Here is a 23,337-nt window from a genome sequence, read left to right on the forward strand (position 1 = left end):
CCCCAGCCCCAGCCCCCTCCCCGACGTGTGCCCACCCACTCAGCCACAGTTCACCGGGCTCCCACCCACCACCCACTTGCCCGCTTCCCCCACCCTCCAACTCTGCCTGCACTGCCAGGTTCGGGCGCCAGCCTCCTCCATCTGATCCCTAATTCCAGGTGTCCCCAGGGAGGAGGAGGATTAGCACACAGCCTCGCTGGGTCCCTCCACCAGAGCTTCAGGATGCACCTGCACCAGCTCCATGGCAACAGCCGGCCCTGCTGACCGACAGACACCCTCATGCCAGCTGACCCTGGCAGATGGCTCCCTGCCTGCAAGGACCTGCTCCCTCTTCCCCAGTGAACTCCTGAGGACCCTCCTGACAGGAAGGTTGGGAGATGCGCAGGGGGCACCCGCAGGCTGCAGGGGACCCATCGGCTAGGAGCTGGCACAGAGGATGCTGAGCTCTTCATGAGTGAAGAGTGAGGACAGGTGAAGCAGCCCTGACCTTGCCCGATTGCTGGACTCAGATGCCCTGACCCTGCCACAGCTCCTTGAGGGGCAAGTGACCAGTATGAGCCCAGCATCGCCTAGGCTCCCGGCCTCCCTGCTCACCCACACCCACCCGGCTTGGCGGAAGGCAGCTCCACTCTTCCAGCCTCAGTCACTCTCTCAGCACACACCCCATCCTGTCCACAAACCTAGAACCCAGAATCCAGATCTCGTATCTCCATGGCCGCTGCCTGCTTGGGCACCCCACGCCCCATATGCCATGCCCACGCCCTATATGCCATGGGGATGCGAATGGTCACACAGACAGAACTGAGTGCAGCCGAATGCCAGGCCCCAGGCCATGTCGTTTAACTTCCGTGTCAACTTTGGGAGGCACCCACAACCACCGGCCTCATTTGACTGACAAGGAAACTGAGGCACTGAGCAGGACAGTAACAGCCAAGAGGCGGGGGAGCCTCCTGCCAATATGCCAGGTGTCCCCAGCACCTGGCGTACTGGAGGGATTGAGTGACAGTGGGTTGCAGGCGACTGATGGGTGGGAGGTGGAGATCCCCAGCTGCATCACGCAAGGACGCACCTCTCTGAATAGTGCCCCGTAGAAGGTGACAGTGTAGAAGCAGTCGACCGTGCGCATGTTGATGTCCAGGTCCATGAGCAGCCGCTTCTGCTCCTGTGAGTTCACAGTGGCCCGGATCCGCTGCAGGGAAGGACTGCCATTCAGAGGTTGCCGTGGCAGAGGCCAACACCCACACTCATGACAGGAGGGCCAGGAGCTCAGGGGGCCACTGCCCAGTGTGCCCCAAAAAGCCTAGCCTCAGTACTGATCACTGAGAGGGATAGGCAGGGCCCCATGGCAGAGCTCAGCCCGCCTCCTCCAGGGAGCCCTCCCAGCTGCCTCCAGGCCCTGCTCACCTTCACGGCCATGATGGTGCCGCTCTGGGCGTGCCGCACCTTCTCTACCACCCCATAGGCTCCACGGCCCAGTTCTGAGATGGTCACCAAGTCATCAGCCTCCACCTCAAAGTTCTTGAAGGATGGAAAAGAGAGTCAGTGGCCAGCAAGCTGGAAGCCAGTCCTCACCCCATGCCCAGTGGAGATACCTGGGCAGCATGAAGAGGACCAGCTGATTAGATCTGGGCTCAAACCTCATATCCACCGCTCCCTGCTGTGTGACCCTCAGCAAGTCACTTAACCTCTCTGAGCCTCACGTTGCCCTCTATAAAACAGGCACAGTGCCAACACCCCAAGGCTGCTATGGAGTGTGACTGAGACAAAATGCCCCACCAGCAGGCACAGCTCTGAGAAAGAGGTGCCCCGTCCCTCTTTTCCCGACCCCACTCAGCTGGCTAGAATGAGTCACTCATTCAGAAACTGTTTACCAAGCATCCACAATGTGTTTTGGGCACTAGGGACACAGTGACAACAAAACAAAAGTATTGCCTTCACAGATGTTTCCCTCTCTTGGGAGGGACACAAAAAGGAGTAAGCAAGTAGATGAACAGGACAGCAGATGGTGAGTGTCAGGGAGTGCGACAGCCTGGAGGGAGTATCGTCAAGGACAGGCCTAGGGAATGGGGTTTATGTTTTTTAGACAGAGTGTCACTCTCGTCACCCAGGCTGGAATGCAATGGGGTAATCTTGGCTCACTGCAACCTCCACCTCCTGGGTTCAAGCGATTCTCCTGTCTCAGCCTCCTGAATAGCTGGGATTATAGGCGCCTGCCACCACACCAGGCTAATTTTTGTATTTTAGTAGAGACAGGGTTTCACCACGTTAGCTAGGCTGGTCTTGAACTCCTGACCTCAGGTGATCTACCCGCCTCAGCCTCCCAAAGTGCTGGGCTTACAGGCGTGAGCCACCGTGCCCAGCTCTTTTTTTTTTTTTTTTTTGAAACAGGGTCTCACTCCGTCACCCAAGCTGGAGGGCAGTGGTACGATCATGGCTCACTGCAACATCCACCTCCTGGGTTCAAGCAATCCTCCTACCTCATACTCTCAAGTAGCTGGGGCCACAGGCACGCACCACCACGCTGACTAATTTTCTGTATTTTTGTACAGACAGGGTTTCGCCATGTTGCCCAGGCCTGGTCCCAAGCTCCTAGGCTCAAGTGATCCTCCTGCCTCAGCCTCCCAAAGTGTGGGGATTACAGGTGTGAGCCACTGCACCTGGCCTGGGAGTAGGGTTTCTGTTGGGAGGAACGGGGCATAGCACGGTCCCTGAGCCAGGATTCTGAATGGCTAGTGCCCTTCCGAGGCTTCTGGAAGCATAAAATGCAGGTTGCCCAGGTGCTGGCCTGAGGGAGTGATCCAGCGGGTCCAGGGCGGCCTAGGAGCCTGCATGTTCAATACTCTCCCCTAGGGCTAGGATGAGGTACAGGGCCTTGCTCTCAGCTCAGAAACCTTCCTACCAGCTCTGGGCTCGCCAAGCTCCAGTCAGGCAGCCGATGGTCCTCATTCCCACCAGGAGGGTCAAAGAGTGGGTGGCCCAGGGCCACACAGCAGCAGCGCAGGACGAGGCTCTTCTCCAGAGCCTGACCCTCTCTGACCCCTCAGTCACCTCCCCCCAGAGTGGCCCTGCAGGGTCAGCTCTACCCGCTCGTCAGGTGAAGTGAGAGGCCCTGCAGGGGTGGCGGCTGGCACCTACTCTGTCTCCAATGGTGATGAAGGTCCGGGAGTCCAGGTTCCGGGGGGGTCTGTGGAGAAAGAAGACTCCGTGAGCTTCAGAGAAAACCACAACCTTCCCCAAGTGCAGCAGTAGATGGGCCAGTGTGGGGCCTGGCGTGGGGACAAGGTGCCTCCTGCCCCGGAGGCGCCTTCTCCGGCCACCTCCTCTCACTGGCTGCTGAGCATCTACACTGAGCTGGGCACGGCCTCATCGAGCCTCCAAGACAGGGTGAGAAGTGAGCAGAGCAGAGCAAATGGTGCCGCATGAACCCCCAGCAGCCGTCGCCTAGCTATACCCACAGCAGGGGCTGCCCAGGACAGGACGAGGTAAAGCAGGGCTGGCCCCACCTGCCTCTCACTCCTTCCACTGAGCCCTGTTCGGGAAGCCTCTCCAGGGTGAGCCAGGGAGAAACTGAGGCAGACTCACGTGGGGTTGGGTGCGGGTGGCTTGGACATGCAGGATATCCGTAGATCCTTCTTCCTCTTGGATTTTCCTAGAGTGGAGAGAAGGTGAGGCGTCTGGCCTATCCCTCGGCATCAATGTCCCCTGCACTCCCCTGAGTCATCAGGCCCTGGTCCACAAGGGTGCCAGCCTCTGCCATCACCCATGCCGGGAGCCCCCTCTCTCCAAGCCAGGCTGTTAGGCCTTCAAAGGGGGAAGGAGGCCCGCCAGCCCTGCAGCAGAGCAGAGCAGGACAGACCCAGGCCTGGAGGCTGGACTCCATGGCCTTATCTCAGCCCTGCCCACTGGGCACATCTTGAGTACCTCCCTGGGCCTCAGTTTCCCCATCTGTGAGGTGTCCTCACTGCCCTGCCTGACTAGCCAACGGGATGTGGGGTGAGAAAGGGCCCAGCGGGGGTCCAGCCAGCACCTGCAGCAGCCACTGTACAGGGGCTTCATAGCTGCAGGTAGCAGGATGGGGCTCATACTGCATCCAAGATGAGGAAGGCCAGGCCCCCAGAAAGGGCAACAGGCGGTGGAGCAGGCGGGGACTCCAGCCCAGGCTGCCCTCCAGGCTAGCTCTGCTGGGCCCTGCTCACCCTGGAGGCCGACACCCGATGCCCGTTTCTCTCCCTCCCCTGAAAAGCGCTGGCTCTCTCCCCTCCCCTGCACCGGGCAGGCCAGAGTCCCGGGGCAGTACCTTCCTCACTCCACCCCTAGGGACAGGCGAGAGGCCCCAGTGTCCACACCTCTCAGGCTGGCTACAAGAGCCTGGCCAGGTGCACAGCACTCAGCTGGTACTAACGGAGGGTCAGCATTTCTGGGGCTCCAGGCACAGTGGGGCTGGCATGCAGAGAGAGCTCCCTGTAGTCAGGGCCGCCCTTTGAAGAAGGCATAGCCGCCATTCCACAGGCAGGAGAAGCAAGGATCAGAGATGCCAGGGTCACCTGGTGCTCTGGCACCATCAGGCAGCAGGGCTGGGAGTGACACGGCTCCCGGAGACCACCCAGTACAGACATGCTGGCCACATGCCTGCCCTTGTGGGAGCTTCTGCCTCATCATTTCCCAAGCATGATCCTGCCACACCTTGGCCTTCACCCACCACCCCCCACTCACTGCTGCTGGCTCACCCTGGCTGCTGGTACTGGGGCTTGGAAACTGCCCATGGCCCTGCTGCCGCCTGCCAAGAAGACCCCAGTCTCTGAAGCCGCCTCCAAGCCAGGTTCAGATCCAGCCTTGGCCACGGTGCAACACAGACTTGTGGCCCCATCTGAGAGCCACGCACCGGGGCCCAGCAGCCAACCCAGCCCAGATGGAGGGCGAAGGGTGGTTACCACTACTGGGAAGACAAGGCCAGAACAACAGGAAACAGAATAGCCTTGGCAGGGACAGGGGTCCCAGGGTCCATCCTGGGGCAGGTGGGCAGAGTGCAGGGGCCAGGCAAGCAGATACCTGCAGCCTTTCCACCAAAGCCACCCCGGGGACCCCGCTGCCAGGCCCCAGAGGCTTCAGGAAACAACAGCGTCCACAGACAGAAGCAGCAGCAGCAGCAGCAGCTGCCGCCACATGCACTGGGTGCCTGCCTGCTAACTGCTCACCCCATGAATCAATCGCCTAGTCACTACTCCTGTGTGCAGCGTTTTTATCTCATTTTAAGATGCAGCAACACCCTGGCTGTCAGGGACCGCATGGGTCTCACTGCGAGTCTGTCACAGCCACAGCACCGGCCACGGGCAGGGCCCTTCTCATCTGTGACTCCAGATACTCCCACAGCCCTACAGGGAGGGGCTCCCAACCTCACTTTACTTGGGGAACAGGCTCAGAGAGGTGAAGCCACTTGCCCCAGGCTGCACAGCAAGTCAGGGGTCTGGCCAGGAGTCACTCCTGAGTTTATTGACTCGCAGACCCCAACAGGCCAGGCCATGGCTCACAGCACCCTTGCCACAGGGAGCCCTCCCTGAGGCGGAAGGAGGGGCCCAAGTCTCGTGCTCAACAAGAAACGGCAACAGAGTCTGGAGAGGCAGAGGCTCAGCACATTCTAACAGGAAAAACCATGGCACACAGGGCCAGCAGCTTCTGAAGCCACTTCTATCCTGCCTCTGGGCCAAAGTCTCTGAACTTCTGAGGCTCTGAGCTTGGAGTGGCACAGCCGTGGTAAACTCCAGCTCTGCGACCCTGGCATGGTGCCCTCCTCTGCACCTTGGGTTCCTCATGTACAAAACAGCTCGAGGCAGAAATGCCACCCACCTGCCCCACACAGTGCTGCAGGACGAAGCAAGATCACGTCTGCAAGGTGCTCAGCACAGGGTTCACTGCGCAGATGGGGACCTGTTGTGGCCCATAAATGGTCACCATGGATATGACCAGCCTCTCTGCAGAGGTGAAAAAAAAACTGCCCTAAGTAGTGAGAATTATAGGTAGCTTTTATTCCTGATGTCAGGCTTCTTGTAACCAGAATATAGAATATTTTCTGTTAAAAATTAAAGCTCTGCACAGAGACCCTGGGCCTTGACCTTGCCCCCAGCCCCTTGAGTCCCACCCTTTCCCTGTGGGGTCCACGCCACACCCTCCCTGCACTCTCTCTGCTCTTGGTCCCTCTGGCCCCAGCCTGCCACCCACCTCATGCCTTGGGATTTGGGAATGTTGTATCATGTGCCCCCCCTTCACCAAGCCTCAGTTTCCCCACCTGTCAAGGGCACTTGCACATATGGGCTGGATGGGTGGGGACCACGCTCCTCGCAGGCCTGGGTGGTATATGGACTGGCCTCTGCATCCACCGGCCTGTTGGGGACACCGAGCCTGCATCAGGAGGGCCACAGGCTCCATGGGGAAGCCACCCAGCTGTCAGAGGGAGTGGGTGAGGCCGTCATGGAGACAGCCTAGAAACAGGCCTCAGGCTGCTGCAGACGTCAGAGCTGGGCCCAGATGGCCAGGCAGCCCAGGGCTGCCCAGGTGCAGCCGTTGTGGCGACCGTCACCACAACAAACAGAGGCTCTCGGCGGCCACTGGCAACCCACGATAAGCCCGCCTGTCCCGGCTCTCAGCACGGGGTGTCCTGGGGTGTCCTCCACATACTCCAGCCTCATAGCAGCCCCCAGGCAGGGGCAAGGAAACTGAAACTGACCAGAATTCAGCCACTGACCTGAGGCTACACCACAGGTAAAGAGAGGCACCCCCAGACTAGGACACAACTCTCACTGGCTGTGGCAGCTCTGCCCTATCTCCTCCCACTCACCCCCAACTAGAGCCCCCGACCCTTGAGTGAGCCCTTCTCTGAATGAGACACCTGCTTTCCCACCACAGGGCCTTCACACATGCCCTTCCCTCTGCCTGAAATGCTCTTCCCTGTGACTGTCCTAGCTGCTATGTGGTCTTGCCTTTCACCAGTTCAGAGAGGCTGCCTGACTGCGCAGGCCCCAGTGACCGGCTCTCCCTGTGGCCTGATGGCTTCTCTGCTGTGGAGTCCCACAGGTGGCCGTTCTGCAGTTACCATCTCAGAGAGCCAGTCAGCAGGTCACCTGTGAGCACTCACTCTGGAGCCAAGGCCTGGGCTCAACTGCAACTCTGCCCCTTCCTAGCTGTGTGCCCTCAAGCAAGTGGCTTCACCTCTCTGGACATATATAAAGCGGAGACTACAGACAAACCTCCCCGGGTTATCAGCGCCATGCCGTAGCAGTGCCTGGCGCGTGGAGATTAGATGGGGCCATCTGGAAGTGCACAGCTCCCAAGAGAACACCACCCTCATCCCCAGACCACCCCTGTCCACCCTCTCAGTGACTCCACAAGGGAGTAGGGGAGGTTCACTTATCTGTTGTACCAAGCATGCGGGAGAAGAGGCGACTTAGAGAGGCCACACGGTGGGCGTCTGGTGAGGAGTGGCCATAAATGCAGGTCTGTCTGGCTCCAACGTCCAAACAGCAACAGCCTGAGGGCAGGGCCCCCACTTCGGCTGCTCCCTCTAGCCTGGGCCTGGGAAGACCAAGCTGTGTGACCCTCTAAGGGTCACCCACAGGGGCAAGATGACAACCCCTCCTTGCAGCCCCTGCTCCGCCTCCACTCATAAAGTCAGCCCCACACCATGCCACGTGCAGGAGCATCACCAGGTTTCTGACGACAGAAGTAATCCCTGCTCCTAGTTCACTGCCCTCACCTGACTTCCGGATGTTCCAGGAGGTCCCTGTTCTACTGCAGAAGTTCTGGGCCTGCCAGGGAAGGAGCCACAAGGGCTGGGAGATGTGAGAAGTAAGAGGCGCCGCCCTGCCCCAGGCCACCTCTATTCCGCAGGGTCCCTCAGAGGGACAGCAACAAGGCCAATGCGCTCCATGGCACGGGGGAAACTGAGGCCCCGAGAAGTGGGCACAGGCTTTTGCGTGGGCAGATGTACCTCGACAGTGTGGATGGATGTGTTTGGCTGCGACCTGCCAGACACTGGCCCCTCTCCCCAGGACAGGTGCCATCAGAGGTCCTGAGGTGCTGCAGGCACCACTGCCAAGCACCTGTGGGCAGCAGGGGGTGGCCATGCACCTTCAGGCAGGGCCCCTTGCCCTGAGGTTCTGGGGCCCCTGTCCTGGGCTCTGGAGAGGATGCAGGACAAGGGGAAGGTTCTCCCATCTAACCAAGTGCCTGCTCCATGCCAGGCCCAGGCTGTGCCATCTGGCCTCATACACGGCCACTGCAGGCCCTACCTTCTCTATCCTCACCTTGTAGGTGTGCAGCAGGCTAGGGTGAGGAGGAGTGACCAAGGCTCTGCCCTCCACAGCCCTGCCCTGCCTCTGCCCGGCTGTGCAAGGCCACCTGGCCAGGGCCTGGCCTCCAGGCCCTCACACCCTCCCCACCTCTCTACCCTACAGGGACTTCCTCACCTGCAGAGAACTGGGGACCCCCAGACTATCTACCTGGCAGCACCCCCTCCCCGGTGATGCTCCGGACCAGCATGGCTCGGGAGCACCCCTAACATCTGGAGGGGAGGCCAGATGCTCAGCTGCACAGGGGCAACCATGGCTGCCAGAGGGTCCTCCTGCCCAATGCCAACAGCCCAGCAGAGACAACCATGGCCCGCCTGTAACATGGAACCACTTGTGCTTTGGAGGGAAGGACGTAGGGAAGGGCCAGAGGCACGGGCCTCGCTGGAGAGGGAAGGAGGCAACACGGGAGGACCCTGGGCAGAGTGGCTGGGGCACAAGGCATGTGGAAAGACAGGGGGCCCACGGCAGGTGGCTGCGGGCATCAGGGTGCGGCCTGGCCTCCCATGGCCAGACCTCACTGGTCTGGGTCCTCCATGCCCCATGGCCATCAAAATGCCCATTCTTCTGCATCCAGAAATTCCACGTTGAGCAGCTTACCCCCACACTACAACACCCACTAACATTTAGTGAATACCTACTATGTGCTGGGGTGTCCTGGGGTGTCCTCCGCGTGCCTGGCCTATGCAAATTACTTTCATTACATCTCATTTGATCCTCTCAGCAACCCCTTGAGGCAGGTACTAATGTGATCTCCATGCTGCAGATGGGGAAACTGAGGCCCAGGGTTTATAGAATCAAAAGGCTGGCACATGGAATTGGTGAGGATCCTGCAGGTCCTCAGCAGGATGCGAGGAGTGGCCTCCCAGGGACAGGAAGAGCCAAAAGCAGCAGGAGTACAGCAGTGTGAGAAAGAAAATGCCGGTCAGACCATGTGAGGTGGTTCATGCCTATAATCCCAGCACTTGGGAGGCCAAGGCAGAAGGATTACTTGAGGTCAGGAGTTTGAGACCAGCCTGGCCAACATGGTGAAACCCTGTCTCTACTAAAAATACAAAAATTAGCACATGCCTGTAATCCCAGCACTTTGGGAGGCCAAGGTGGGTGGATTACTTGAGCCCAGGAGTTCAATACTAGCCTGGGCAACATGACAAAATCCTGTCTCTACAAAAAATAAAACAAAACAAAAATGTAGTGGGCGTGGTGGTGCGTGCCTGTAGTCCCAGTTACCTGGGAGGCTGAGGTGGGAGGATCGTCTGAGCTGTGGTGAGCCATGACTGTGCCACTGGGCAACAGAGCAAGACCCTGTCTCAAAAAAAAGAAAAACAAAAGAGAAGAAGAAGGAAAAAAAATGCTTGAGTCTGCAGAGTATTCCGAGGAGAAACAAGAGACTGCCTTTTTATCCCTTTGAGATTCCTGCACTGTGTGATAAAGGCTACTCAAGTGCAGGCAATTTAAAGAAAAGAAGAAACAAAGAGGCCTGCTTGAAGCCAGCCCCAGCACTCTGCTCTGTCTGAAGGGGCAGCCAGGCTCACTGAGCACAGTACAGCCCCCACAGCAGGCTGCTCGGGCTGGAGGGTGCCCCAGAGACTGTCCAGTGCAGATGCTGACACCAGGGGCCCCAGGACACGCCTGAGGTGACACACCAGGGCAGCAGCAGAGTCAGGCCCCCAGCCTGGGTCCCAGCTCCTGCCTTCCCCGCACCTCAGTGGAGAAACCACCACAGCGTCAGCCCATGCCAGCCTGGGGGCGAGCCGCACTCCCTCTCTGTGCAAGCCTCGGTTTCCTCCTTTGACGTCCTATGAATGGGTGAAGGGGCCATGACCTCTGGGAAAGGATGAGCAAGGGTCCGGAGTTGTAAAGACAAAGCCATGCTCCCAGGACAGTCCTTCGTGACTTTGAGCAGGTCACTGTCCCACCAGGCCTCAGTTTACTCACTCCTAAGATGGGGGTGATGACAACACACCCAGGTTGCTGGGTAGCCGTGAAGACGAAACAAGTCCATGCACACAAAATCCCCAGCACAAAAGGGGTCAGATCGGTGGGACTCTGGCCCCAGGCTCCCACACTGTGGGGCAGGCCCCATGCTCAGGCTTTAAGAGGCCATGACAGGGCAGGGGGACCCACAAGTGATGCTCAGCCCTCCCAGAGCATCAGAAGAATGGGACATTCCTTGCACCAGGATCGTAGGCTGTGCTCCAAAGGTCCCCACGTGGGCCCGGCTCGCGGTCAGCAAGGCCATTGCCAGCCACTTGCACTGTCGACAGGCCAGTGCTGCTGCTCCTGCAGAACGGAAAACAAACCTGAACAAACGCCATCTGTGCTTCACTGTTATCAGTACGTATTGTATTGTATTGTATTGTATTGTATTGTATTGATTGTATTGATTGTATTGTATTGTATTGTATTGTATTGTATTGTATTGTATTTATTTTTGAGACGATTCTCTCTCTATTGCCCAGGCTGGAGTGCAGTGGTGCGATCTCGGCTCACTGCAAGCTCCGCCTCCCGGGTTCACGCCATTCTCCTGCCTCAGCCTCCCGAGTAGCTGGGACTACAGGCACCTGCCACCATGCCCGGTTAATTTTTTGTGTGTTTTTAGTAGAGACGGGGTTTTACCGTGTTAGACAGGATGGTCTCGAGCTCCTGACCTCATGATCCACCCGCCTCGGCCTCCCAAAGTGCTGGGATTACAGGCGTGAGCCACCGTGCCTGGCCTACTTCTATTTTTTTTTAAAGAGACAGGGTCTCACTCTGTCACCCAGGCTGGAGTGCTGTGGCACTCATTGCAGCCTCAACCTCCCAGGCACAAACGATCCTCCCACCTCTGCCTCCTGAGTAGCTGAGACTACAGACGTGTGCCACCATGCCCAGCTAATCTTTTATGTTTTTTGTAGAGATGAGCTCTCCCTATGTTGCCCAGGCTGGTTGTGAACTCCTGCCCTCAAATGATCCTCCTGTCTCGGCCTCCCAAAGGCTGGGATTTATCATTACTATTAAAATCTTACAAAGCATGGGATTGATGATGAGACATACAAAAACAGGGTTCTTGGTGATGGAAATGCTAGCACAGACATCAGGTTCAAATTCAGTGCTGTCTGGTACCTAGGGACTCCCTGGACTTGCCAGGTCTCATTCACCCTCAACAGCAGCCCTGAGAGGTAGGTAGGGAGCTGGCCTAGAACCAGCCCTGCCACCTGGAAGTCCCTGCAGACTTTCCCAATGAGTGTCTGCCCACGCCACCCTGGGGTCTGCCCCAGCCATCCGGGATGCAGTGTGCCATGCCAACGGCAGGAGGCTATGGGTTGACCAGAAGGCTAAGCCAGGCAAGAGCAGAATGACAAGGGGATGGGAGCTGTCTCCATCCCCATACCCAGAGCCATCCTGGGCAGGCCTCCAACGTGTGCCTCAGCTGCCAACTGACACCGCCAAAGCAACCCTCCCAGGCAGCAGTGCTCCCCAGCCCCCACACACCTCCTGATTAGGTCTGAACACACCGCTGGCATCCACAGCCCCTCGCAGCCCTGCCCCAGTGAGGCAGCCCCCTGGCCTGTCACCGCATCACCACACACACTGGCACATGCAAACCTTGGGACGGGCCTTGGAAGCCCTTGGGGGCATCAGCACAGTGATGCAGGCAAGGACAGTCAGGGCACTCGATATAGCCGCCAGGAGGTGTCAGCAGAGCTAGGTGCAATCCCGGCCATGGGCCACACGGCAGGAGGTGGTGCCGGCCACCCTGGGCAGGGGACCAGCTGGGAGAGGGGCAGCTGGACATGGCCTCCCCAGAGAAACCAGGGAAGGTGGCCCCGGAGTGCAGGGCAGGGAGGTGACAAGGACATGTGCCCAGGACTGGGGTCAGGGGAAGAAAGTCTGGGGCCCTCTCTGGAGCTGCCGCAGTCAGGCTTGGTATCTGGAAGCTGCAAGGGGCCCAACAAACTGCTTCTGCCTCCCCTGGCCCTGTATGGCCTTCATGCCCCTGGCATGAGGCTGTTTGAGGTTTCCAGGGCCACTGCTTCGGGGAGGCATCTGCAGAAGCCACTGGGCACACAGGCCTGATGGAGGTGGGCAGCGCCAGGAGGCACGGACAAGGGCAGGCGTGGACGGCATGTGGGCATCAGTCGTGGGGCCCTGCCACAATGCGGTGTCCTCCATGCTGCTGCCCAGCAGCCCTCCTCTGGGACCCTCCCAAGACACTGGCACCCAGTTGCTCCCCTCAGCTTGGCCCACCACCCCCCAACACCCCTGACTCAGGACCGAGCCCCTAGAACCATGACCCCAGGCCCTCTTGCTTCCCGGGCTGGCCCAGGGGCCTGAGTCCTAATTCCCAGTCCCACCCCACCTTCCCCATATTCGTCCTGTTAATGCTGCATGCCAAAGCCAGGGGCAGGGCAGGCCTGCAGGAGCAGGCCCCAGCTCTCTGTTCCCCACTCACCCTCCCAAGGGAGGCCCAGGAGGCCAGGGGCAGTCCCCAGCCCCACGTTGGGGACCAGTGGGTTAAGAGGCCCTAAAGCCTGGTAAATTCTGGCCTGCGTGAAAGGACCCTACAGCCAAGAGGCCTCATGTCACAGCGCCTACGAGCCCATTGTCACGAAGCCCTGCTACTGTTTATCCACCTACCAATGAACTACACCCACAAAAGTAACAATAATAAAATAATAACAGGTGCCATTCACTTAACAAATGCTATCTTCAATCTCGACCACTACCCTGCAAGGGAGCATGTTTACTCCCACTTTACAGAAGAGGAGACTGAGGGCTAAAGAGGGCACAAGACTTGCCCAGGTAAGGAAGTAGTGGAGCCAGGATTCGAACCCAGGGCCATCCCAGCAGAGCCCAGGCCCCCCGGCTTCCTGCCTGACAGAGGCATGCCTCGGCTGGGTTCTCTGCAGGCAGAGGGCAGTCTCACTATGACTTGTGCCTGACACTTAGCAAGTGTGGAATGGAACTGTCTACATCCAGACAAGCAGGGTCCCCATTCTCAGTCTGCAGATGAGGAAATGGAAGCTTCTCCTCTGAGAGCTGGGCCATGCCCAGGGGACAGAAATCATTTACAGAGTTCAGAGAGTGGACCAGATGCAACTTGTCCCACGTCACATCGCAAAAGGGACAGAGCTGGGGTTTGGACCCAGGCAGTCAGGCTCTGGAAACTGAGGTCTTAGCCTCTCCACATCACCGTCTTCCAGGAGCTCAGGCCGGGTCCCACCCCAGCCGACCCTGCACCACCTCTGCTCCTCACCCTCCCTGAGTCCCAGCTGCACAGCTGAACCTGAGGTGTCCCCTGGGCCAAGGGTGGTAAACAGTCACTGCCACCTGCTCCTGCTCTGTGAGCAAGAGGAAGCAGAGCCCCTTGCCTAATAGAGGAAGTTCCTGGGTGGGGCACAGAGGGCCTGCCCAGGGGTTCCCAGCCCAGTCCGAGGCCCAGGAAGGGGCCACCTCCAGTGCCCCAGCTCAGGGCTAGGTGCCACCTGCAGGACACGTAACCCCTCCCCACCCACCAGACTGGCAGGCATCGCCCCTTTAAGCTGTAGGCAGCCGGCTGGCATGCCCAGTGGGTGAGTCAGCACCCAGTGCCCGCTGACTCACCGCCGGAAGCCTCCGCTGCCCCGGCCTTCTCCTCACACGGGCCAACTGAGAACTTTGCTCCCTTTGGGCGCTGGGCCATGGGTTGGCTGACAGAGAGTTTCCTGTGCGTCACAAGAGGGGTGGGGGAAGTCCCCGAGGTGCCACCTCCAGTCTTTCCGACAGCCAGGGGTTGGGGGGGTGGCCACAGCAGGCAGGGCTAGGATACAACAGTGCTCTATGAAACCTCAGTGTCACCATCGGGCAGTCAGGAGTCCTACAGCCACAGTCCAAGCTGTGTGAAGATTAGCCATGAAGTGCCCCCACAGGTGGCACTCTTAGGGCAGAAGGGGCAGAACCCATGTTCTGAACGACAACAGGACACATGTGGTACCCTCCAAGGACAAATGTGGCTTGCACACATGCCCCCACCCACTGGCCCCAGCGCCAGCCACTTGGCCTCTAACCCCAGCCAGAGATGGCCATGTGGGCAAGGAGGCCAGGGGAAAACCAGCAGAGCTGTGGGCCTGAGGGCCTCACACACTCATAGAAAACTCCCCAGGCCCATGGCATGGAGAACAGTGCAGGGCACCTGCTGCCAGGCAGGAAGCTCAAAGGTAAAGCTCCAGTAAGGTCAAGCGCCAGCCACTCCCTGCTTTGTTCAAATTCCTTTGAGAAGGTGGAGAAGGGATCAGTGCTGGGAGGCCCAGTGCCCAGGATGGGGTGGGCACAGAGTGAGGCTCTCCACCTATGGGGGCAGTCCGGCCACTCCTCCAAGCTGAGTTCTGCATCTGTCAAATGAGTGGGATTTTGCAGCGAGTATGCAACAGGCCCAGTGTAAAGCGCTGTGCACAGGAGAGGCATCACCTCTGCCTCAGTCTGTCCTCTAGGTCCGACATGGCCATGAGGACAGGCCCACTGCACATGCTCTGAGCAAGGCCAGGGGTGGGGGCACCCCACCAGCTCAGCTCAGGCATCCAGCATGGGAGGGGCACATAGGGGAGCATGGGGAAGGCCACTGTGGAAACACAGTCCTAGGGGGAACCCTAGCTCCGCCTGTCACAGTTGTGTGGCCTCAGGCAAGGCACTTAATGCCTCAGTTTCCTTATCAGTAAATGGGGCTATGAGGAATAAATGAGAAAATGCATGGCACATGAAAAAAAAGAAGGAGCTCATAGGGTTTTTGGTGAAGGGCATTGTGGCTCTGCCACCACAACCTTCCCCAGACCCCAAAGAGACTACAGAGTCCCTGGGCCTGAGGGAGGTCCCTGACCCTCCATCCAGCCCCCTCAACCTCATCTAGGACCTGGGTCCACATCTAGAAGTTCATTTTGGCCCTCTCACAGCGTTCTCACTGCATCTATGACCCCTCTCCTTTCACAACTCTGCAACTGGAACTTTTATTTTGATGAGGCATTCTCTGCCTGGAGAGCTAAAAAGCCTCCAAAACAAACAGTGCTTCCTACCCTTCCCCGAGCTCTCCAGAGTGGAGAAGTGTCTGATTTCCTGGTTCCCAAGCTCCACGAGGTCTGTGCAGTGCAAGTCCCTCCCCAGACACCTCCCCCGTCGAGTGCCTCCCGAGTTACTCACAGTGGTTGGGCAATGGTCAGGGATCCGGCCTCCCACTTATGTAAGGCATAATTATCCAGCCCACCCGGCTCCAGCCACCATAGCAGCCAGCAGCAGGGGCCAGGAAGAGCCCATGCCCTCCCCAGGCCCCCATAGGGCTCCCACTGGCCTGCACCCTCCAGAACAGTAGAGCGGCTGACCCCTGATGAGGTGCCCACTAGGTGCCCGCTGCTAGGTGCTTCCTCCTGCTCACTCTGCGGCTGCACTTCCAGCAGTGGAGGCCTTTCCAGCAAGAAGAATGGAAACAATAGCGAGATGTGTGCAGCCAGTGTCCCCTGGTGAGCACCGGCTCTGCGCCAGGTGCTACGCTGAGTGAACGCCTCAGAGCTCTTTAGTATTCACCACCCCACACCACACTCCCACGTCCACAGAAGCAGGTGCGATTACTTCCAATTTACAGAAAAGGAAACTGAGGCCCAGAGATACCAGGGAGCTTGCTGGGGTGAAGCAGCTGCAGGTTCAGAAAGCCAGGAGGCAGCCCATTCATTACGGCTATGTCCGGTTTGGAAATCTCTCGCACAACCCAGCCTACTGAAACTCCGACGCACCAAAAACATCCTTTCCTCTTCCTGAAAAAAAAAAATTCCCCTTTTGCCCTCCGAGTTTCATCCTTCCCCCTCCGCATGACAAATCCTGCTGCTGCCACCTCACAAAAATTTCCAGGAAGGCCAGCTACTTGGAGAAGAGCAAATCCCTTGCACAGCCAGCACCCTGGCCTGGCGGCTGGCCCAGATCCCAGGCAGCCAGGACAGGAATAAGATGGGGTGAGAACCCCAAGTGCAGGGAGAAGCTAGCAACTCAAGACAGAGAGAGGCCGGTAGAGAGGGGGCTGTACCTTAGGGAGGGGTGGGAGGACAAGGAAGGTTCCTGGGAGCACAGGGCTGCAGGACAGGGTGCAGGCCAGCCAGGGAAGGGGCAACATAGGGCCTATAAGGATAAGAAGAGCTGGGGAAGAGAAGGACGGGGAGTTCCGAGCTGGGGTGTAGCCAGAGCACCCGCATAGGGGGTACAGTGAGGTCCGCAACAACAGGAGCACTCTGGGGCCCAGATGGAGACTCAAGTTAAATCCCAACCTGGATACAGCCCTGGGACCCGAAGCTGGAAATGGGACTGGGTGCTGCCCAAGGACCCAGGTGAAGGCCAGTGTGAATCTCACCTGGGTCCCGCTGAGGGAGAAGACTGGGAGAGTTCATGTCCAGGCTGCAGCCATAAGGCCCAAATGAGGTCAGAATGAGGCTCCTGACTTGGAAGGGGTGAGCAGAACAAAGTCCTAGTCTGGGTCCAGCCTGGGTGATCTCGGGCCTGAGTGCAGTCCCAAGGCCTAACGTGGGGGTCCAGGTGAGGGCCCAGGCGGGGGCCGGTCCCGGGACCCCGAACAGGAAGGGGTCCAGGTGAGGGCCCAGGCGGGGGCCGGTCCCGGGACCCCGAACAGGAAGGGGTTCCGGGACCGGACGCCGCTGCCAGATCGAGAACAGGATGGGGTGGGACCAAAGAAAGGTCGGGGTTTGCAGCCCGGCCCCAGATTGGGCGCGGGGTCAGGCCGAGGTCCCGGCCGGGAGCGCCTACCTTTGGACTGGGGCATGCTGGCGGGCTGGCTCGAGGCGGGCGACTCCATGCTGCAAGTGGGTCCTGGACGGCGGTGGAGACTAATCTAGAGGACTGCGGGCTCCACCGGGGCCGAGCACGCTCATGGCTGCGGGCAGACGGCCCAGGCCAGGCGGAGGAGCAGCGGCGGCGGCGGCGGCGACTGCGGCGGCGACTGCAGCAAGGACGAGTCCGCGACGGGCGGCGCCGGAGACAGACTGGGCAGCGCCGGGGAGACCCCGGCCGAACTGCGCTGACTCAGGCCCCGCCCCTGCGTGCCCGATTGGTCCTTTCGTTTCCAAGGCCCGTCCCCTGCCTATCAGACGCCGGCCTGTCCCTGCCTGTCAAGCACACGCCCCACCCTCCGTAGGCCCAGGATCCGGGCCCCTCCCGCTCTCTGTCAAGTCCGCCAGCCGCCCGAAAAACCCAGGTCCGGTCAGGCTCCGCCCCCTGGACTAAAGCCGCGCCCCTCGCGCTGCCCGTCAACACGCAAGCCCCACCCACTCCCGGGACCCACTGAGCCCGCTGCTCCCTGCAGGCGCCAGGCCCAGCCCGGCACCCCCAGACCCGCAGCCCCGGCGGGTGCGATGCGCGGGCGCGTTCTCCTGGGTGCGTCGTCTGGAAAAAACCCGAGATCCCTAAAGGTGGCACGGCTGGGCCTGCCGAGGTGGGCGGGGGTTAAAAGTGCGCTGCTGGGCTGTCTCCTGGCTCTCTGAACCTGCAGCTGCCTCACCCTAGCAAGCTCCCTGGTGTCTCTGGGCCTCAGTTTCCTTTTCTGTAAATTGGACCCGGGTTCGGATCCGAGTCGGCAGCTTTGTAGCGGAACTAGCCTTGGTCAGGTGGTGACACCTGAGCCTCAGTCTACGCATCTGTGAGCGGGCGGCGGTGACAGCCATCTCCCGGCGCTGCTCGCTAACACGCACTGAGGGCCTGGCGCCAGCAAACGTCGCCCGCGCCCGCGCTCCAGGCGCCCAGCCAGGGCGCGGGGTCGGTGGTGAGCTCAGCGATGCCCGGTGACGAGGCAGCACGAGGAGTTTTCGTGGCTGGTTACTGCTGCCCCTGTTCTACACAGGGGGAAACTGTGTCTCAGAGGGAGTGAGGCGGCATGCGGTGCATTTTATCCCGCGAGCCCCGAGGCCCCATCCTGGCTCTCTCCTGGACCTTCATTCTCTCCTCTCCTCCTAGGATCTCAGTCTGCCCATCTGCATAATGGCTGGATGGGCCAGTCCTCCCTCTGCTCCCACACGGAACCTCGGGGGATTTCAGGAACCGCTGACCAATCTGGCGCTGGGAACAGATGACTCTGGATGTAAAGCCAGGGCTAGTGAAGGCAGAATGTACCAGGCAAAGGTCAAGGGGTCAGCCCCTGGCCTCCAGGCAGACATGAGTGTGTACCCTGTCAGGGACCTCACGTGAGGGAAGCGGATTCCACCACCTGCTAGAAAGGCTTGAGGCCGGGCCTGACCTCTGCTTGCCCAGGTGTAAAGTGGGGGTGATGCAGGGCCCCATGCACAGAGTGGGGAGCCACATGAGATAAGAGGGAAGCCTTGCAGCCATCACCATTCTCTTCCTGCGTCTCCTGTTCACCCTTCCCAGGCAGTGGGACGGAAAATCATGAGTCTGGGGCTCAGATAGGTATGGGTTCCAATACCAATTCCTCCACTTACTAGCTGGATGACCTTAAAGAAGTCACTGAGCAGCTCTGTGCCTCAGTTTACCTATCCCATGGGGACAATAAGGTCTCTGAAAGCGTTTCATGAGTTCAGGAGTGGAAACACCTGGCCTAGGGCCTGGCACTCACTAGGTGCCCAGGAAATGTTCGAAAACACTGTGGGCTGCCTCCATCCTTGCCATATCACCCCTGGTGACCTGTGCTTATCCGTCTGTAAAATGGGCATCCAGGAGCAGCTTCCTTTCTACCAGTACTGCAAGGCTAGTCCAGCGAGTTTTCTGGGTTCAGGCACCGGCCAACAGCCTTGACTTCTGCACAAGGCCACACTCCGCCTTGTGCACTCTGCTCCTTGGGATGTTCAAGAGTCTCAGTATTGCCCCTCAAATGTGCCAGGGATGGTCCTGCCGCAGCAGCTTCACCCTTGCTGCTCCTGCCCAGAACATTGCTCCACTCAAGCCTCCTGGGGCTGGTTCCCTCTCATCCCTCAGACCGCTTCCTAAATGAACACCCCTAAGAGGCCTTCTCATCATGGTCCCCAGACTGAGGCACAACACTTATGCTGCTGATGTCTTTGTTACTGACTCAGTTTTTAACACAGCTCTCCCTCCAGACCATCTGAGCCTCATTCCCTGCTGTGTTCCCAATGCACAGCCCAGAACCAGGCACATAGTAGGTGCCTGATAAATATTTGAGGAATGAAAAAAGGAAGGAGGAAAGCATCCACAGACCAGGGTGAAGCGACTCCAGTCCCGTGCCAACCTCCTTGGCAGCCAGATGACTCAGACAGGCCCTCGCATACAAGGAGTTTGTGGATTAGTCAGGAGCCCGATAAACAGCTCAGGAATCACAAAACTCCATGTGAGTGCTATAAATAGATGCATGAGCAAAAGTCCCAGGAGGGTGCCTGGGTGATGCAGCCATCTCCATCTGGGTGGGGATAAGGAAGGCCTCTCAGAGGAGGTGATTTTGAGACTGGACTTTTAAGGACCAGTAGGAGCTTACCAGGCAGAGAAGCAAGAAGAGCATCCCTGGAAAGGAACAGCAGAGGCAATGGGTTGGAGATGTAAAAAGGGCCACACATGAGGACCAGGTGAGGGCCAGACTGGGATGCACAGCTGCACCACTGGAGCTCAAGAAGTACCATCAAGGACCATCAGAGACAAAGGTCTCTTGCTGGCTTGCTATAGTGACATCTCTTGATTTCTTTCTGTCTGCAAGTGGCACAGTCAGATTGGGGAACTCCATGACCATGCAGAAAGCAGAATAAATGTTTGACATGGGTCACAAGAGGCTGCCTCTTACCTTGATTCCTAGGAGAAAAGTCCCAAACCTGCTCTCTGTGGATGCAGGAAACTGAGTCTCTGGATGGGAAGGATTGTGGCCAAAGTCAGGATACAAGCATGATCTGAGGTGGGCAGGACCTGGGGTGACAGAAGGCTGTAAAGAGAGGCTGACTCAATAGCATTAACTATAAGTTTTGTGCTTCCAAATCACTTTTTGGTTTTTAAGAATTTCTTGATACTGTTATAGCCTGCCTTCGATTTTGATCCTTTATTCTTTCTAGTTGTCAGGTGCACAAGATTACCTTCCTTTTTTAGCCTTCTGTCTTGTCACCAACCATTCCTACTTGGTGGCCATGTACTTGGAAAAAGGCCGCATGATCTTTCTGGCTCCAATCAATGTCTAAGGCACCCTGCTTCCTTTGCTTGCATCCCACAGACTATTTCCCTCATCCTATTTACTGCAGCAAATCTCTCCTTAGTCGATGAGACTGTGTTTATCTCCCTTTAAAACCCTACCTATCCTGAATGGTCTGTCATTGTCTGCCTTTAAAATCCTTCCTCTTTCTTCTTCCTCTATTCTCTAAATAATGATGGGGCTAAGTTATACCCAAAGCATCACTTTACAAAATATTTCCTCAGTACTTTGCAGAAAACACCAAACAAAAATGCCATTTTAAAAGAGGTGTATTTTTTCTTTTAAAATGTAAGCTCCTCAAGGGCAGGGACAATGTTTTCTGTATGTTCTATTGTGCCTAGTACACTGTAAATGCTCAATAAATACTGTTGATGGGGGAAAAAAAAGAGAGAGGCTGACCCAAACCCAGGATGTGGGCAGCTCCTTCATTCATTCAACAGATATTCATTGAGCACTTACTGTGTGACTGGCACTGAGAACACAACATTGAACAAGATGGACACAACTCCCTGGGGAGGTATGACCTGGTGTGTGAGCCAGACAAGCAAAATGCCTAAGTCAAATTATGTCAGGCCAGGCATGGTGGCTCACACTTATAGTCCCAGCACTTTGGGAGGCCGAGGCAGGTGGATCGTTTGAGCCCAGCAGTTTGAGACCAGCCTGGGCAACATGGCAAAACCTCGTCTCTACAAAAAAAAAAAAAAGTTGGCTGGGTATGGTGGCATGCTGCTCAGGAGGCTGAGGTGGGAGGATCACTTGCACCCAGGAGGTCAAGGCTACAGTGAGCCAAGGTTATGCCACTGCACTCCAGCCTGGCGGGCAACAAGACCCTGTCTCAAAAAACAAAAAATTATTACAAATGCTATGGGGGAAAGTAGGGGAGGGGACAGGGTGTGTGTCTGGACATGGGGGCTATAATTTTAAGGAGGGAAGTCAGGAAAAGCCCCCCTGGAAGGTGCCACATAAACAGAGACCAAAGGACTTAACGGAAGGACCCACAAAGAGATCCGGGGGAAAAGCATTCCAGGCAGAGGGAACAGTTGTGCAAGGGCCCTGAGGTGGATGGCTTGTAGGCGAGTAACAAGGAGACCGATGTGGCTGGGTGGTGGGAGCTGAGGAGTCCCTGTTCTCACCTATATACACCCCCTTGGACGTACTCACTCCCACGTGCCCCTTCACACCTGTGCAAGTCCACACACCCCCAAATACACATGCACACACACATGACACAAGGGGGTGCACAAGTGTGTACGTTCATGTGGAGGGACCACATGGTCACGTCCACAGACACAACCCACAGGCACAGCGGTGCACATGATCTATGCATAGCCTTGCCACCAGCTGGGGCCCCCACGGCTTGCTGCCCCACAGCGCCCTCTGGTGACCAGGGCCCGGCAGTGCTCTAGAGTGCCCAGGAGCACAGGATCCACTGCCCTCACTGCTTTGACGGCCATCCAGCCTCCTCTTCTCTGTGCTGCCTGCCCCCAGGCCTTCCAAACTGCAGCCAGAGCCTTCCCAAACACGGCTGGCCAAGTTCTAAGTCCTGCCCTGGCTCCCTAGGCGGGGAACTTCCAACACTCCAACTCCTGGTGACTTCTCCAGACATCCCCCAGTCCAGCCACTCTGAATTCAAGCTTTCCTCTTTGAACCTTTCTTTGCAAAGGCTGTTCTCTTGGCCAGGAATGCCCTTCCCTACCTTCCCACCTGACACATTCCCTCCGCTCCTTCGAGGCCCAATTCTGAAGGTGGGACAGGAGGCCCTGCCTGACACTGCTCTGCCCAGTGCCCCTGCCCCCGCCCCTCTCACCATGGCTCACCCGCCCTGTCAGTGGCTGCGCCCCTGTCTGCCTCTCCCATACGACTCCTGCTGCTTGAAAGCAGGGCCTGTGACTGGTTCTCCCCAGAACAGCATCAGGCCATGCTGGTGGTAGTGGAAAAGTGAAAACTTGAGAAGCTTGGAGGCAGCAATATGTGGTTCCTGAGCAGCTTTTTTTACTCAGGGGCCGGTTCTGAAGTCGAAATATAGAGAAGGAAACCTCAACGGAGGCTCACCTGCTTTCTTTAAATCATCATCACTCTCAAATATCAAAAGATGAATTCACACAAGTGACTGGCTCCACTAGCAAAACAGCAAGTCCTATTTTTATAGCTCCTACTATGTGCTAATCCCTCCAAGCACAGCATCTTATGGACTCACTGTGATGCAAGCTGCACGGGGGCAATGCCTTTGCTTTGGTCACTGCAGTGTCTCCGGCACACAGTAGGTGCTCAGTGAATACTTGCGGAGTGGAGGAAAGTTTTCAATGTCCCAACGAGGTGTCTAGTATCATCATCATCTCCACTAAACAGATGAGAAAATCGAGGCTCAGAGAGGTGCCCAGAAGCATCCAATACCGCTGGTAATGGCAGAGCTATTGTTTGAAATCTGTTCTGTCAGATGGAGATAGTTTTCCCTGCCTTTTCCTGCCCACACTTCCACTAAAGTGTTTTGCAACACCCTGCTTCCGAGCAAAACAAACTCCCCTTGAGCTCCCTTCACTGCTTTCTGGAAAGCCGCCAGCTCTACTTCTAACAGAACAGTTGAGTCTGGCCTGCCCGGTTCCCTGCAGGGTTGTACGAACAACCCTGTGGCTGTCCCCAACACCAGTCCAGGGGTCCAAGGAGCCTCAGCATGGTGTCTCCCTGCCCAGGGTTCTCAAACTTAGCACTTCCTGCCCAGCAGGCAGGAGGCAGTCAAGGGGACAACACTTACTGGCACCTGTTGCATGCCAGGCCTCGTGACTTGACACACATCCCAGGGAAGTGGGTGTGGTTAGACTTTCATCTTACAGATGAAGAAACAGAAGCCCAAGG

General features: G+C 57.8%; 1 protein-coding gene across 9 annotated transcripts in view; it reads right to left on the reverse strand.

Moving 5' to 3' along the window:
- Positions 1 to 18,038, reverse strand: part of LOC100975020 (dual specificity mitogen-activated protein kinase kinase 3) — a 31,192-nt gene extending 13,154 nt beyond the window's left edge. Inside the window, exons 1-7 of one of the 9 annotated variants that reach the window (XM_063599172.1) lie at positions 17,097 to 17,357; positions 6,284 to 6,378; positions 5,845 to 5,969; positions 3,583 to 3,649; positions 3,136 to 3,184; positions 1,405 to 1,518; positions 1,070 to 1,189 (exon numbers count right to left, since the gene is read on the reverse strand). In XM_063599172.1, coding sequence (XP_063455242.1) covers positions 1,070 to 1,189; positions 1,405 to 1,518; positions 3,136 to 3,184; positions 3,583 to 3,611 — 312 coding nt within the window. In that variant the 5' untranslated portion in view covers positions 3,612 to 3,649; positions 5,845 to 5,969; positions 6,284 to 6,378; positions 17,097 to 17,357. Of the gene's footprint in view, positions 1 to 1,069; positions 1,190 to 1,404; positions 1,519 to 3,135; positions 3,185 to 3,582; positions 3,650 to 5,844; positions 5,970 to 6,283; positions 6,379 to 17,096 lie in introns of all 9 variants that reach the window. The other 8 variants (XM_063599176.1, XM_034942241.3, XM_063599174.1 and 5 more) reach the window with 8 other exon arrangements.
- Between the last annotated feature and the right edge of the window lie 5,299 nt (positions 18,039 to 23,337).

The sequence above is a fragment of the Pan paniscus genome, chromosome 19 (assembly GCF_029289425.2).
Source record: "Pan paniscus chromosome 19, NHGRI_mPanPan1-v2.0_pri, whole genome shotgun sequence".
Lineage (NCBI taxonomy): Eukaryota > Metazoa > Chordata > Mammalia > Primates > Hominidae > Pan > Pan paniscus.